Source organism: Phacochoerus africanus, chromosome 3 (assembly GCF_016906955.1).
Source record: "Phacochoerus africanus isolate WHEZ1 chromosome 3, ROS_Pafr_v1, whole genome shotgun sequence".
Classification (NCBI taxonomy): Eukaryota; Metazoa; Chordata; class Mammalia; order Artiodactyla; family Suidae; genus Phacochoerus; species Phacochoerus africanus.
The window spans coordinates 95688422-95705425 of NC_062546.1; the positions used below are offsets into that span (position 1 = coordinate 95688422).

Consider the following 17004-nt stretch of genomic DNA (forward strand, 5'->3'; position numbering starts at 1 on the left):
GATACAATATTCTCTTTTTAAAGGCTGCATCAAAGGTACTGAATAATGCCTAATAAATCATCTTAAACAGATTTTAATACATACTAATGACAATTGGAAAACTAAAGATTTAGTGTCATAATGCAGATGCAAACAAACCAGACTCTCATTCCATATTAATATAAAAGGTAAGCATGAATTAAATGAGTTTTATAATTGAAGTTTCAGTACTATGATTTCCTGCCAATAAAACCTGGCAGTAACATCAAGAAATAAAACACAAATGCTTACTGGAGCTGCGTTTTCAATAAGAAAGTGAAGAAACTCTTTTTCGTGGCTTAAAAAAATAAAGACTAAAATTTGACATTTAGAAGCCTCACTGTTTACACTTTAAGTGTGTGCCCATGTGCACACACATACACAAAGTACCACCACACACAAGTAAAATGGGGAAAAAAGGATAAAGGAAAAAATGGGGGAAAATCCCAGCAATCTCAGAAGCGAATGAAGTTATTTGGAACTGAAGTAAAAATATGCCCAACCATCAAGAGCAAAGCACCTTGCAGTTAGTTAAGCCAAAATCAAAGTGAAATATAATTATGTAGCAGAGACTGAAAATAACCACCAACCACTGTTGACCCACCACCATGAAGGAAGAACTGGTTGCACAGAAAGCTGACCAAAACCTTGAGATCACCACAGAAACTCATTAGATTTCAGGTACTACACAAACTAAGAGCAAGAGAAAAAGAGAAAAATCCTATGAATGATCAAAGTTCATTTCATAAATAGACACAAAACTTGAACAGACGATGCAACCAACATGACCATTAAATCCAATAATTCCCAAGGAGCTCCCCCCATGCCACATATATTTAATTGGGAAAGGATGGACCCCACTGATTAACCCCAATAAGCCACAAAGTATCCATATTTGCACACTTCGTATTAATCCAAAAAAAAGACCCCAGGAATCTAAACAAGGATCTTCTCTGTCATGAGATCATTTCTCCATCCCCCCAAATAGAGTATTTCAGGCTTTGGTTTATTGGACTATAATTACATTTGTTTTGTCTTTATCTTCAGTCTTTAATGAAGAAAACATACCCAAAGCAGCAGCATCCCGCTGCGTGGAATAGCATGTAACAAACACATTACACCCTTATGGATGAGGGAAAAAATTCTACTGACCAATACTGAAGCCTCTCTCAGTAGAGAAGCACCCAGCACTCCCTGCTCATGCTGACCACATAAGGAGAGCTGTGATGCTCTTCACTCAGACACTGCCTTCCTCCTCCATCCACATCTCTTGTCCCTCTCAGTGTGACTGCTCAATAAACACTTCTTTTCAGATTACAAATATGAATAATTTGCCTTCAATCATATTAAAAGTACTCTCAGATTATGGCTGGGGATTCATAATGCCCTTATACAAGCAATATTTCATTTTGGTTTAATGAGTTAACGAACCATTTCTTGTCATGCTGATCTGCTGCAGGACTCCTTGGACGATTCTCCACCTCCACAAGCACAGGACCAGAGGGAATGGAAGGAATCACAGGCAAAGAAGATTTCACACCCCAAGCCTTTGGATACAAATGATAAAAATCATTTATTTTGTCTAGATAGAAATCTCCCCACCAATAACAGAACATTAAAATGGAATACTATCTATGTAGTAAACAAGATATAACAGCAAGCACAGTAACAAACAAATGCTTGAATGTTATACCACCTTGGAGACAGATGATAATCTAACCGAAAGTTGGTATTTTATTCATTCTGTAGGATACAGAGAGACAGAAAATGTTTTACAGAACACCTGTTCTATTATAACATCTTAGAGAATAAAATAAGAGAAGGTCTCACACTACTGAGCCATTTTGTAGCCAAGAAAGAGAAAAAGCACAGAACTCTCTGAAGGTTATACCACTATGAAAATTCAGTTAATAACACTACAGCTTGTTAAAATTAACCACAGTGTTCCAGTGCTTTAGAAGCTTAATACTGCCTTACCTGTTGGGAGCCATTACTCTGAGCTGAAACATTATTGTGAACACTATAATGGGGGAAAAAATAAAGAAAAATTACTGTGGGTACCTAAAACCAAGAATGTAAGATGTCCAGAAAAACATCTGCCTTTATAGGCAAATACCTGTTTTTCTGCTCATTTGGTATTTCCATATAACCTATATTGTACTTGGGCTTTAGATGTGTACTTGACTACCAATCCTGTTCATCCACTGGAGAGTATCTGTCAAAGATGACAAAATAGATGGCGGCACAAATGATTCCTTAAATTCAGGGCACAAATACCCACATAAACTTAGCTGTCACTTCTGCATATTTCTACCTTCTCAAGATTTTCTATTGCTGTGTTGGCAATAGCTCAGCATTTTATAACTCTAAAGACCTCAGTATAAAGTTAGAAACTTCTCCATATATCCTCTTCATCCAAATGATTTATAAAATGTTTTAAAATTTTTAGTTTAGGTTGCACTCATTCCCCTCTACCTCCCAAAAAACCATTTCAAAAACTCAACATACAATAAACAAAATAAATAGAAACAAATCTCATAATAGCTAAAAAATGAACAAATATTCCATGAGAGTAAGAACTCAAAGATGAGATACTATGACAATAGAATTAGGTAAAAGAAGAAGTTGCCCCTCTTCAGACCTTCTGATATAAGCATAACTAGTAACCTGATGTGAAGAATTCATCTAAGCTAACTATTCAATGTTACAAAACACTTTCTTCGAAAGTGACAAAGGGAGTTCCCTTCGTGGCTCAGTGGTTAACGAGCCCAACTAGGATCCATGAGCATGAGGGTTCAATCCCTGGCCTCGCTCAGTGGGTTAAAAGAGGTGTGGTGTAGGTCACAGATGTGGCTCAGATCCTGCATTGCTATGGCTATGGCACAGGCCAGCAGCTGTAGCTCTGATTCGACCCCTAGCCAGGAACTTCCATATGCCACGGATGAGGTCCTAAAAAGCAAAAAAAAAAAAGTGACAAAATATCAACAGATTTAACAAGAGCACTGTGTTTCACGGAGATAACAGAATTAAATACATTCAATTCCTTATTGTTATATTACTGACCTTCAATGATAAGGAAAGAACACTTAGTATCCTAAGGAGATTAAAAGTACATCACTGCCAGAATCAGGATGGCACAGCCTTCTCCCCAGCTACACTCAAAGAATATTTATTATATCCAGCTAAGATGTCACTCCAGTAAAAGGAAATGGGCAAAACTTCTCAAACACAAAACAAACTCTGAATACAGGGTCCAGGGGCATCTCTTAGAGAACAAAACAAAACTATCTACTGATGAAAGACAACCAATTAAGTGGTCAAGAATGAAGAAGCCTTGGACTTTCCACTGTGGTTCAGTAGGTTAAGGACCCAACGTTGTCTCTATGAGGATGCAGGTTCCAACCCTGGTCTCACTCAGTGGGTTAAGGATCTGATGTTTCCACAAGCTGTGGCGTAGGTTGCAGATTTGGCTCAGATCCAGTGTTGCTTCGGCTGTGGTGTAGGCCTGCAGCTGCAGCTCCGATTTGACCCCTCGCCTGGGAACTTCCATATGCTGCAAGTGCGGCTGTAGCAGAAGAAAAAAAAAGAAAAAAAGAATGAAGAGGCTTTGCTAACAGGCTGGGTGATGAGGAGTAAACACCTTATACCCTATGTTTTATTAACTACATCTCTATTACAAGGTTAAGTCACCAGAACTTGCACTTCCACTGTCTGGGTTCAAATGAAAACTGCCCCACTAGCTCTGCTCTCTTTACTGTAGCTTTCTCATTTGCACGAGACTGTTAGAGGGATTAAATAAATGTTAGCTAAGCACAAAGAACAGTGACAAATAAAACCAGCCAACAAAAAAGTACTTAAAAAAAATATTGTTTGGTATTGCTCTGTTGCCAAGGCCAGTGTAAGGCCTGTCAGACACAATTTCTTTGTACTAACCATGTTGTTCTTCCCAGAATAACCATGCTGTATTAAGTAACTCATAATCCCCAGCAATAATGAAATCTCATCCAACCTGTTCAGTAAGGAAATCAGATTCACTACTCTGGTCCCCTAGGTTACTCTCTGAAGCTTTTCCTTTAAATAAATGAGAATAACTCCAGTAGGTGATAAGTAAAAAGACGAATAATAACATGAGAAAAATGCATTTGTAATAAGTGATGTTAACTGGATTTTAGCTTTTTTAAAAGAATTTAAAATGCAGAAAGCACTGTTTTCTCATAATTACACACTCTCTCACCTCCATCAATGTGAACAGAATACTGCCCCAATGCAAACTCCCCTTTTAAAGGACTATCTACTCTTTTTTTTTTTTTTTGTCTTTTTAGGGCCGAACCTGCAGGTATATGGAGGTTCCCAGGCTAGGGGTCCAATCGGAGTGGCAGCTGCCAGCCTACGCTACAGCCACAGCAATGCAGCATACTTAATCCACTGAGCGAGGCCAGGGATCGAACTCAAGTCCTCATGGATGTTAGTCAGGTTCGTTAACCACTGAGCCATGACAGGAACTCCAGGACTATCTACTCTTATACCTCCTCTGTTCATCATTTCCTCCACCATTTCTTCTTTTCCTCTCTTTCCTGTCTTCAAGACTGTCCATTAGGCCTGTCAAGAAGTACTAATAAATGACGTGTGAACTGTTCTTTAAAACGTCACCTCTTCTTAAGATACTTTATGTTAGTCAAGACTCACAAGGGAGTAGTTATAAAGAAATAAAACAGGACAACGAAAACTAACATCAGCCAATTTAAAATCCTGTTATTCAAATAAGCACAGTACATGGTCAAGAAGCTTTTCAGGTCAAATATTTGTGCTTTTTCAAACAGTACTGCTTTCCATGGTTCACTGGAGCAAAACTGTTTCTGCAAACAGAACTCTAAGGGCAGGAACGAAAGGGCACTGCTGCCAGCCCCAGCCCAGGTCCTCTCAAGCACTCTTATGAGCAGTGCTCAATAACCTGCAGGAGAGTAAGTCCCTCTCTATATTTCACCCCTAAAAATGTATCCTAATCAAAAAATAATTAAGTATCATTGCTTGAATACCCCATTTTTTTTTGCTGTTTTCCAAAGCTAAAAGCATCACTCAAGAAGAGAGAATAAAATTTAGTTACTAAAGTTAAATTAATCTTAATTCTAGGAAAGAGACAATAAAGTCATATTCATTTTTTGGTAAGATACATGTATCTCAGAATATTTTTAAGGAGGACAAACTCTGGCAAATAAAAAGCCTTAATTTTTCAACTGCATATCACTGCTTGAATGCTCTGTTTACATTTCTGCTAACTTTATCAGATTATCTTCTTCACTGTAAGCTCTAATAGTCTGTCCCAGACTCCTTTTCAGAAGAGCAAGTCATGATTCATTAAACAAACAAAACATAAATACTTTAAAATATACAGAATACCACTACCATTTTGCCCCCATTTTTCTTTAAAGCGTAGCTTAAAAATAACTCCAAGGAAAATTAAAGTGAATAGCTCAGAAAAGGCATAAAATTTTGTTTTTTACCTCATTAAAAATTCACAATGGAGAGAATCCCTCACCCTTCCTCCCTACTCTACCCATTTATTTATTTTTAACAGCTTACTGACAGCTAAAGGAACTTCAGTGAAATCCTTACTCAAAAAGCAGAGTGCTTCTGTGATGAGTCACTAATCATGGCCTGGCTTTAACAGCTTTCTAAGTGAAAAAAAGTGAACAGGACATCTCAAGGTGAGGCTTGACCATATCCAGCACCCAAACCAAACAACGTCTCCTTTTGAAGAAGCTCTAGTTATACATCTGCCATACAGGAGTACCGGTAGTTTTTTTAAAAAACTAGATGTGTATATCCTGAATCAAACAGTTTACCAGGCATTCCAGGAGACTCTGAAACATACCAATGGCTAAGAAGTATTATATCAAACTACACACTGTAACATACACTATTAAAATTAATGACTCATCGGACATAAGACTTCCAGATGGTGGTCTGAGAACAATGGTAGATTCTCTCCCCAGCACAACATTTAGCTGGTTGAAATTATTTTTAAAAAATAATTAAAAGGCATCCATCAAATGGAGAAACATGTATTCAATAAAACCTACTAACTCTTAGCACTGAGGCTGGCATCTGAGCCACATTTCACTCCCCTCCCCACTCTCCCAGGTTCAGTGTGGTGGAAGCTGCAAGCAGGAGGGTGTGGCCAAGAAGGGGGAGGTTCTCCCAGCAAGCCAGAATTTAAACCAGCTATTTTAAATATGCTTGAGAACCAACGAAACCCAATGTGAAGAAATAAAGTATGAGAACACTGTGTCCACAATCAAAAGAATATCACTAAACAGAGAACTACCTTTTAAAAAACAAAGAAATTCTGGAGTTTAAACGCACTATACCTAAAATGAAAAGTTTGGAGTTCCCATCGTGGTGCAGTGGAAATAAATCCGACTAGGAACCACAAGGTTGTGTGTTCAATCCTTGGCCTCTCTCAGTGGGTTAAGGATCCTGCGTTGCAGTGAGGTGTAGTTTAGGTTGCAGACTTGGCTCAGATTTGATGTTGCTGTGGCTGTGGTGTAGGCCGGCAGCTATAGCTCCAATCAGACCCCTAGCCTGGGAACATCCATATGCCACGGGTACAGCCCAAGGAAAGAAAAGGAAAGGAAAGTGAAAGGAAAGGAAAGGAAAGTTGAAAGGAAAGGAAAGGAAAGGAAAGGAAAGGAAAGGAAAGGAAAGGAAAGGAAAGGAAAGGAAGTAAAATAACATCAAAGTTCACTACAGGAAGACACAGCAGACTACAGCAGGCAGAAGACAGGTCAATGAGATGATCTAGACTAAGGAACAGCGAAAAAAAGGAGGAGGAAAAATGACCAGAGACTGGGAACCCTATGGGTACCATCAAGCAGAGCAACATAAGTGTAGTGGGAATCCTAGGAGGAGAGGAGAGAGAAAGGGGCAGGAAAAAGCCTGAGAAATAATGAGTGAAAACTTAGCAAATTTGATGAAAATAATAAACCACAGAAAAGCAACCAGAAAAGAACTGGATTGACAACACTTAGATCAGATCAAACAGACTTTGAAACAAACAAAAAAGTTAGTAGAGAAAAATAGGATCATTGTTTATAATAAAAGAACAAAACAATTAAAAATATATATATATGCCTAACAAAAAGTCCAAAATACATGAAGCATGAACAAATAACTGAAGGGAAATATATAAACAACTGGGCAAGAGTAACAGGAGATTTTAACATTCCACACTGAATAATGGATAGAAATATGCCCAAATCAATGATAAAGCAGAAATGAACAGTAAAAATCAAGCAGACCTAACAGACATCTACAGAATATTACACTCAACATTATTCTCAAGTGTACACGGATCATTTTCCAAGATAAATCACATGCTGGGCCATAAAACAGGTCTTAATTATTGTAAAGGGATCAAAGTCATGCAAAGTATGTTCTCTAACAGAGTGGAATAAGATTACAAAAAAAAAAAAAAAAAGGAGTTCCCTTCGTGGCTCAGCAGTTAACAAGCCCAACTAGGATTCATGAGGATGTGGGATCGATCCCTGGCCTTGCTCATTGGGTTAAGAATCCAGTGATGTCATGAGCTGTGCTGTAGGTCGCAGACTTGGCCTGGATCCTGTGTTGCCGTGGCTGTGGCTATGGCTATGGCTGGCAGCTCTCCGACTGGACCCCTAGCCTAGGAACTTCCATATGCTGCAGGTGCAGCCCTAAAAAAAAAATTAAAGACCTCAAAATCCCAATAACCTAATCTCCCACCTAAAGACACTAGAAAAAGAAGAGAAAACCAAACCTAAAGTAAGCAGAAGGAATGAAATAATATACCAGAGTGAAAATTAATAAAACAGAAAAGAACAAATAAGACTGATGAACCCAAAAGCTGGTTCTTTAAAATGGCCAACAAAACTGACAAACCTTTACCTAGACTGATCTAGGGGAAAAGAAACTCAAATTACTAAAATCAGAAATGAACCAGCAGGAGTTCCCTTTGTGACACAATGGGATCAGTGGTGTCTTGGGAGTTCTGGGATGCAAGTTTGATCCCTGGCCCGGCACAGTGGGTTAATGATCCGGCATTCGTGCAGCTGCATCGTAGGTTGCAACTATGGCTCAAATCTGATCCCTGATCAGGGAACTTCATATGCCTCAGGGCGGCAAAAAAGGAAAAAAAAAAATCGAATGAGGACTTTATCACAAAGTTTACAGAAATATAAAGGAAGAGAATAATACAAACAAGTGTATGCCACAAATTCAGTAACTTAGATAAAATGGGCAAATTCTGGAAAGACACAAACTCCCAAACTGACTCAAGATGAAAAAATGAAACATGAATATACCTGTAACAAGAGACTAAACCGGAAATTTTAAAACTTCATACAAAGTAAGTCCAGGCCAGATGGCTTAAATGGTGACTTGTACCATATATTTAAAGAGCTCTTTACAAACTCTTCCCCAAAAAAACCCAGAGTGAAGGAAACACTGCCCAATTCATTCTGTGAAGCCAGTGTTACCCAATATCAAAACCAGATAAAGAAACTACAAAAGTGTCTTTGATGAATACAGACACACAAACCCACAACAAAACCAGTGAACCAAATCTAGCAACATATAGTGTAAGGAAGGATTATACACCATGACCAAGTGGGACGTTCCCCTGGAATAAACTGATCTGCAAAGCAACCTTTGTTCTTTGAGCTCCCTGTGTGCAAGGGCCATAATTTATTCATCATTTGCCCTTAGTTACATGCCAATAACAAATGTATGTCATTCTCATTGTAAACAGCCCATCTACCCAAACCCACTCTTTTTCTTTAAACTGTTATTTTTCTTTGTGTCAATTTTATCTGGTATTATGTATTTATTTGTTCCCTGCTATGTCCACCATGCTCAGGGACAAGATAACACTTGACAGGTCTTCAACAAATATTTGTTCAATGAATGACAACAACTACAGAATCGTGAAAACATTCTATTATCAGTTCCTAAGTTGCAAGGTATGACCTACCTGAGTTCTTCAGGTTTTCCTGTACCTCCTAATGGAAGAAAACAGAAAACATCTGATTAGTTTCCTCTTACATGGTAAATGCTTTACCACTCATAAAAGTAATCCTGGCATTCCTGTCGTGGCTCAGTGGAAACAAATCTGGCTAGTATCCATGAGGATGCAGGTTCAAACCCTGGCCTCCCTCAGTGGGTTAAGGATCCAGCGCTGCCGTAAGCTGCGGTGTAGGTCTTAGACATGGCCCAGATCCCACACTGCTGTGGGTGTGGTGTAGGCTAGCAGCTACAGCTTCAATTCAACCCCTAGGTGGGAACCTCCATATGCCACCGTGTGGCCCTAAAAAGACAAAAAAAAAAAAAAAAAGTAAATCCTTACAACTGATCTGTGTCCCAATTACAGTTTTAAAAAACCTGCATTTCACAAACATGTTCTAGGGTTCACACCACTAAAGTAAATAATGACAATTATTTCCATTGTTAAGTAATGCTATAAAATAAATACATATCTTCAAAATCAGAACCATCTCTAAGCCTCTGGGGTGAACTAAGTGAGAGTAAATGATCATCAGGACAATCTAAGAGGTCACTCAGGGTTTTGAACAAATTGAAATGGTTTCATTTATAGCTCTATATTATTAATTTATAGACACATCAAAAATGGTGAATATAAATCTATTTTTTAAAAACTGATAACTGCCAAACATCAGGTCATGGCTGCTGTTCTGGGGTAACTGGTGCTGACTCTGACACCGGACATAAAGTTCAATCTGTATTTTAGTACAAACTCAGATCTGAAACCAAATACAAATTTCAGTTTACAGGTCAGAGTAAACTACTAAAGTAACGAACAATAAGTAACATTTATGAACTTGGAAATGTCTCTGTATGATATATATACAACATTTTTATAATATGAAATTATTTTTTACTTAAACATTATTCATCATATGCCAATGTTTTAAAAAACACCTAAAGGAATTTAAGAGATTATTATGAATGAGATGCAGAAGTCAGAAAGGAAGGGAGGGAGTTCCATGTGGCTCAGTGATAACAAACCTGACTAGTATCCATGAGGACATGGGTTTGATCCCTGGCCTCACTCAGTGGGTTAAGGATCTGGCATTGCCATGAGCTGTGGTGTAGGCTACAGGTGGGGCCTGGATCTGGTGTTGCTGTCGATCTGTGGCATAGGCCGGTGGCTACAGCTCTGATTCAACCCCTAGCCTGGGAACCTCCATATGCTGCAGGTGCGGCCCAAGAAATGGCAAAAAGACAAAACAAAAACAAAAACAAAAACAAAAGCACAGGAAACTGTTGCTTTACATAAGAACTAAAATAGTAAAAACAGAAACTGAACACAAGCTCAGTAGTGTATGAACTGAGATTAGCAAAAAGTTCAATCTCAGCAACAATATAGGCAGTTCTTCCCCTTTTATCAAATAAGAGTACTTTATTTTATTTCATTTTTTCTTTTCAGGGCCACACCTATGGCATATGGAAGTTCTCAGGCTAGGGGTCGAATTGGAACTGCTGTTTCCAGCCTACGCCACAGCCATGGCAACGCCAAATCTGAGCCGTACCTGTGATCTACACCACAGCTTGTGGCAACGCTGGATCCTTAACCCACTGAGTAATGCCAGGGATTGAACCCATGTCCTAGTGGATATTATTCAGGTTCTTAACCTGCTGAGCCACAATGGAAACTCCAAATAAGAGTACTTTAGTTGACTGGAATAGACTTGAGAAGACTGAGATAGCTTCTTCTCAAGTCAACACCACAAGCTCAGGATGAACTGTCAAGAAGAGCTGTCCTACGGAAGAGGGCTACACTTCACCTTTCATTTGTAGGGTTCGCCGAGAATATCGTTTGCTGGGCCTTCTTTCAAAAGATGTTGATCTTCTTGCTTTATTGGTTTTTGTGGTCTGATACTCAGTTTTCCCACTAAAATAAATGAGGCATAGTAATAGAAATAAGAGAATTTGAGGCCTACAGTAACCACATACACATAAATGAGAGGTTCTCCTTAAAAGAACCATCCTAAACTTTATCCTGAATGTCTTGATGTCTTTATCATACTGCTCTTTCACTTTTTAGGCTCGTGTGAAGTACGCAACACAAATTATATTGTTTTTCTTAATTATGTACATCACCTAAGAACATATTAAATAAGTGTGAAATATCTGTGGTTTTATGGAACTCCCTTCTCTTTCCCATCCATGGTCCTCAATGCAAAATATACAATCAACTCAAGATTTTCAGTTACTTTTTCCTACTGTGATATACTTTTCAGAATAATTTTCCAGAAATGATAAAACTATTGTCCCACTCAACTTCGCTTCCATTTAAATTCTGCTAAATGCCTCCCCATGTTTAATGCAAGTAGAATAGAAGCCCTCCTACAGGAATCCCACACATAATCAACTTGCCACATTACTGACATTATTCAATCCTTCTTTAAATCTGGTTCCCGTGGCATGCTGAAACCTCACAACCAATAAGCTACTCTCAGGTAAACCAAAACATTTCTAACTTACATCCAACAAACAAGGAGTCTAAAAACAATGGAACTTCAGGTTTATCAAGGACAAGAAATGTCACTCAGATTAATTTCCCACTAGTGCAGTCCTTTTTTCTATATGGTATCTAGCTGTTGGATGGAGACTCCTTAAAATCTTGTTATGTGGATTTAAACTGGGGGTTAAGTAATATATAAAGCAAATGTCAATGACCATCAACAGATGAACGGATACAGAAGATGTCCAGTATATATACACCATGGAATACTACTCAGCCATAAAAAGAATGAAATTTTGCCATTTGCAACACTGTGGGTGGACTGGAGGATATTATGCTTGGTAAAATAAGTTAGACAGAGAAAGACAAACACAGTATGTTATCACTTAAGCGTGGCATCTAAAAAATAAAACAAACTAGTGATACACCAAAAAAGAAAAAGCCTCACAGATATAGACACCTAGTGGTTACCAATGGAGAGAAGGAAGGGGAGAGGAGCATGATTGGGATTGGGGGTTGAGAGGTACAAACTATTATGTATAAAATAGATAAGCTACAAAGATATATACTGTACAACACTGGGAATATAGCCAATATTTTATAATAACCATAAATGGAATATAATCTTCAAAAACTGAGAATCACTATGCTGTACACCTAAAACTTACATAATATTGTATATCAACTATACTTCAATAAAAAAAATTTAAAAACTGAAAAAAGTCTGTTAAATCACTCCTTTTAAAAAAAAGGAAGAGGAGTTCCCGTCATGGCTCAGTGGTTAACGAACCCAACTAGCAACCATGAGGTTGCAGGTTCCATCCCTGGCCTTGCTCAGTGGGTTAAAGATCCAGCATTGCCATGAGCTGTGGTGTAGGCTGCAGATGCAGCTCAGATCCCGCATTGCTGTGGCTCTGGCCTAGGCCAGTGGCTACAGCTCTGATTGGACCCCTAGCCTGGGAACCTCCGTATGCCCTAGAAAAGACAAAAACAATAAAAAAATTTTAAAAAGGAAGAAATGAAAACATGAAGAGAGACATAAATCCACTGCACCACTGAAATATTCTCCTATTCAGGAAATTACAACCAATAAAAATATGTACCACTTTTTCTTTTATTTTGGCCAATGGAACTATATGCCTTAGTTTCCACATCTGTAAAACGAGGAGTTGGGATGAATTTTCTGGCCTCTATGAAATAATGAAAGGTACAGCAAGCAGCTGTAAACATTAACCTGTATCTAAACCGTGATCCTAATCGAATAAATCCTGATCGATGAGAGCTCTTCTGGACAGGGCCTCGGAGGCGGAAGAAGGCATGGTGCTCCACAGCACATTTCCATAAGTGTTTGCACGCTTTCGGATGATCCAGTCTAAAGACAAACGTATGCTCTTGCTCTTTGCCCTGAAAAAGAAACAGAGGTAATTATTAGCTTAAACAGTCCTAGCCCCTGTTACTCAGCTACAAACACAACCACAGCAACACCAAATATCAACTAAGCATTTAGCTTGCTCCCTGAAACCCCAACACTCTTTGTAGCTTACTTACATAAAAAGGCAGATTTAAAATCAAGCTGTCCATTTTCTCAGCCAATATAAAATTATTCCTAAGAGTTTTCTCTCTACTTACGTGATTCTCACTTCTGAGAGAGGCATAAAATGAGCCTTTATCTGTCATATGTTAGGATAAATGTATAATATAATTTAAAGGCTCATATAAGATCTGGCCATGTATATGACAGCCTTAAAAATGATTCTTTGTTATAATAACTGTACTCGCAGGAATCCTTTTTTATTTTTTTGCTTTTTAGGGGCACATTCACAGCACATGGAGGTTACCCAGCCGAGGGGTCGAATCTCAGCTGTAGCTGCCAGCCTACACCACAGCCATAGCAACACAGGATCCAAGCCACATCTGAGACCTACACCACAGCTCATGGTAATGCCAGATCCTTAGCCCACTGAGCAAGGCCAGGGATTGAACCTGTGTCCTCATGGATGCTAGTCAGATTTGTTAACCTCTGAGCCACAACAGGAACTCCCAGGAATCTAATTATACCAGTTCACATTCATAGATACTTCTCTAAGAACTTCACATGAATTCTTCAATAAGTAGATACTATCATTATCTCCATTTCACAGATAAGAAAACTGAGGCTCAAGGAATCAAGCCCAAATTCACAAAGTTAGTGAGAGAGGAACAGAATCTGAACCTAACCATTCAGGCCCCAGAGCCTACATCTGCAGCCAACTAAGCTAATACTGTGTCTCTAGGGGAAAATATTTTCTCAACACCAAAATTTAAACCCAAAGAGTTCCTTCACTGTCACATTTATGACAGTAAAAACTAGCCCCAAACCCTAAATATCCAAAACAAGATAAATAATCAAGTAAACAATGACACATATTTAAAAACTATACAGAGAGATGAGCAAAAGATGAAATGAACTAATGCACTATTGTTTATTCATATTACAGAACACTATATATATATATGTATGTTAAAATAAATGAACTAGATTTACACGGCTATATTTGTTCAGGTAAAATAAGCAAACTGGAGGAAAAAAAAAAAAGAATATCCAAACATCCAAAACATATACAAATAAATACTAAACTGAGGCAGTCATCAGAGGAACACAAACTAAAACCACAAAATAATGCTACTGCCAGAATGGCTACAAAGAGAAAGACAATACCAGACACAAGTCAAAGAACAAAGATAACTTTCACACTGCAGGTAAGTGTGTAAGCACTTTGGAAAATAGTTTGGTGGTCTGCACAAAAACCAAACACATGCATGTCCCCGGGGCAGCACCCTTCTTAGCAGCTGAAAATGAGAACAGCTCAAATGTCCACCAACAATAGGATGGTCCACTCAGAAAATGGAATACTCTCTAACAGTTATGAATGAGCCAACTGTAACTACTCACAGCAGCAGGGCTGAACACTCACAACTACAATCCTGAGATAAAGAAGAGAGACACAAAGAGAAGAGCCAGTCAGGTTTCATTTATATCAAGTTCAAAATATAAGCACAAACTCCTGGGAAACTGTACCCCATGGGGAGCATAGGAGAACTTCTACAATTCTTCTAGGATTCTATCTCCTCATCCTGGTGCTGGTCACACAGGTGTATTATATTCAACAAGCTATACATTTATCTGTACACTTATCTGAATGTATGTTACACTTCAATGACATTTACCAACAAAAACTACACACAGGAAAAAAAAAAACATAAGAAAATGTATAACCTCAAAATAAGCCTTTCTATAACTCGAAACCTGGAAGCCATAAAAGATTGATAAATTCACTTATTTAAAATTTCTTAAAGTACCTGACAAAAACCCTAACAAGCAATGTGAAAAGACAAACATCTATGAGACTGAATGTTGATAACGTCCATGACAAAGAGTAGAGTAAAACCTACAAGAAAAAAGCCAATAAACCCAAAAGAAAATTGGGCAAAGGATATGAACAGTTCGGAGAAAAAGAAATCAAGTAACTGAAATGTATGAAAAGATGTTCACTTACAACAAGAGAAATAAAAATTAACCCCACAATGATATTCCATGTTTTACGTATCAGATAAAAACGTGTTTAATTTCCTCTGAGAAAGCAGGCCATGCAACTTGACAGGATTTCTCTATATCCAGGACAAATGCACAAAACCATTTAACCCTGCAAACCCACCTCTAGGAAATTATCCTACAGATAACATGCCAATGTACAAATTAATTATACACAGTGAATAAATGTCAATTAATTAGAATTTATTAAATTAATTAGGGTATACCATACACGAGAATACATGTGCACAACATACATGCATTTTAGTTTTCTGCTTTTATAAGAATGAAGAACAACTTTACGTACTGATACATAAAACATTCCAAGTTAGAATGTAAAGTTTAAAAAGGATAAGGAGAGAGTAGTGCATAATAAGCATGGCAATCTCTGTATAAAAAAGGATATGCACTTTTGCTTGAATATATATATATATAATACCTTCAAAAAAGACATGCAAGAAGCTAACACTATGTTAGATCAAATGTGAAACACCATCAATTGTAAGATGCACAATTATTTTATGGCTCAATAAGAACAACTACCACCAATTAAATATGACCATATTTTCTTATACACAGAATTATATCTTATTCTCCATGAACAATTCTTTAGATTTAGATACAAATATTATTTAATCACATCTGTGCTTACAAAAAGGAAAACATTTGTAAAATAGATTTTTAGATATGAAATGTCTCTTCTGAAACATTTTCAACTCATTTGTTGATAATATACTGATCATCTGTACCATCAAGAGACTTCTTTTTTAAAATGCTCTACTACTGTCTCTGATTTCCAAGTTGTGTAACAGGCAATCCTTTGCATGTATCTCAGTAAACTTAAAACTTTCAAAAAAACTTGTAACTGTTTTATCTAATTTTCAGAATCTCAAATTTATTACTTTATATGCAGTAAAATTTTTATTTACTAACAATTCCATTGGTTTAGAAAATACATAGAATCATGCAACCACCACCAAAACCAGGACACAGAATAGTTCTCTGATGTCCCCAAACTCCCTACACTCTTTCTTTGTGGTCAGGCCTCCCACTCCCCCAACCCCAAACCGTCAATGAGCTATTCTCTATCCCTAAAGGTTTGCCTTTCCCAGACTATCAGATAAACGGAATCATACAGTCGCAATTTTCTGAGTCAAGCTTCTTCCACTTAGCATAATTCATTTGAGATGTACCAATATTATTATAGGATTATCGATTAGGAACTAGACCTAATTGAGAAAAAGACAATCCTTCATGGCTTTATTATTATTATTTTTTTGGCCGCACCCACAGCATACTGAAGTTCCTAGGCCAGGGACTGAACCCGTGCCACAGCAGTGACCCAAGCCACTAGACCCTTAAACCTCTGTGCCACAAAAAAAAAAGCCATCTGCAGCCAACATGGCTGGACCTTGAAATGATCATACTAAATGAAGTTAGACAGTGAAAGACAAACATCGTATGATAGCACCTATATGTGGAATCTTAAAATAAATAAATAAATAAAGGATACAAATGAACTTATTTGCAGAACAGAAACAGACTCACAGACTTTGAAAAACTTATGGTTACCAAAGGGGCTTGGGACAAATGGACTGGGGGTTTGGGGCTGGCATATGTACATTGAGGTATACAGAACAACTGGCCAACGAGGGCCTGCTGTATAGCATAGAGAATTCTACCCAGTATTCTACAATAATATATGTGTGAAAAGAAACTGAGAGAGAATGGATATGTGTATAATGTATATAATTTAGGTCACTTTGTTGTAGAGCAGAAATTATCACAGCCTTGTAAATTAACTATACTTCAATAAAACTTAAAAAAGAAGAATATTATTAAGTAGATCTCTTTTCATCAAGTACTAAAGGGATAAAGCCATTTTTTTTTTCTTTTCAGG

At 37.7% G+C, this 17004-nt stretch overlaps 1 protein-coding gene across 3 annotated transcripts in view; it reads right to left on the bottom strand.

The window, feature by feature from the left end:
- Positions 1–17004, bottom strand: part of EPB41L5 (erythrocyte membrane protein band 4.1 like 5) — a 136110-nt gene that overhangs the window by 72949 nt on the left and 46157 nt on the right. For all 3 annotated transcript variants that reach the window (XM_047772183.1, XM_047772182.1, XM_047772184.1), the window contains exons 12-16: positions 12768–12937; positions 10854–10960; positions 9023–9050; positions 1996–2038; positions 1450–1565 (exon numbers count right to left, since the gene is read on the bottom strand). In XM_047772183.1, the coding sequence (XP_047628139.1) occupies positions 1450–1565; positions 1996–2038; positions 9023–9050; positions 10854–10960; positions 12768–12937 (464 nt within the window). The remainder of the gene's footprint in view (positions 1–1449; positions 1566–1995; positions 2039–9022; positions 9051–10853; positions 10961–12767; positions 12938–17004) is intronic.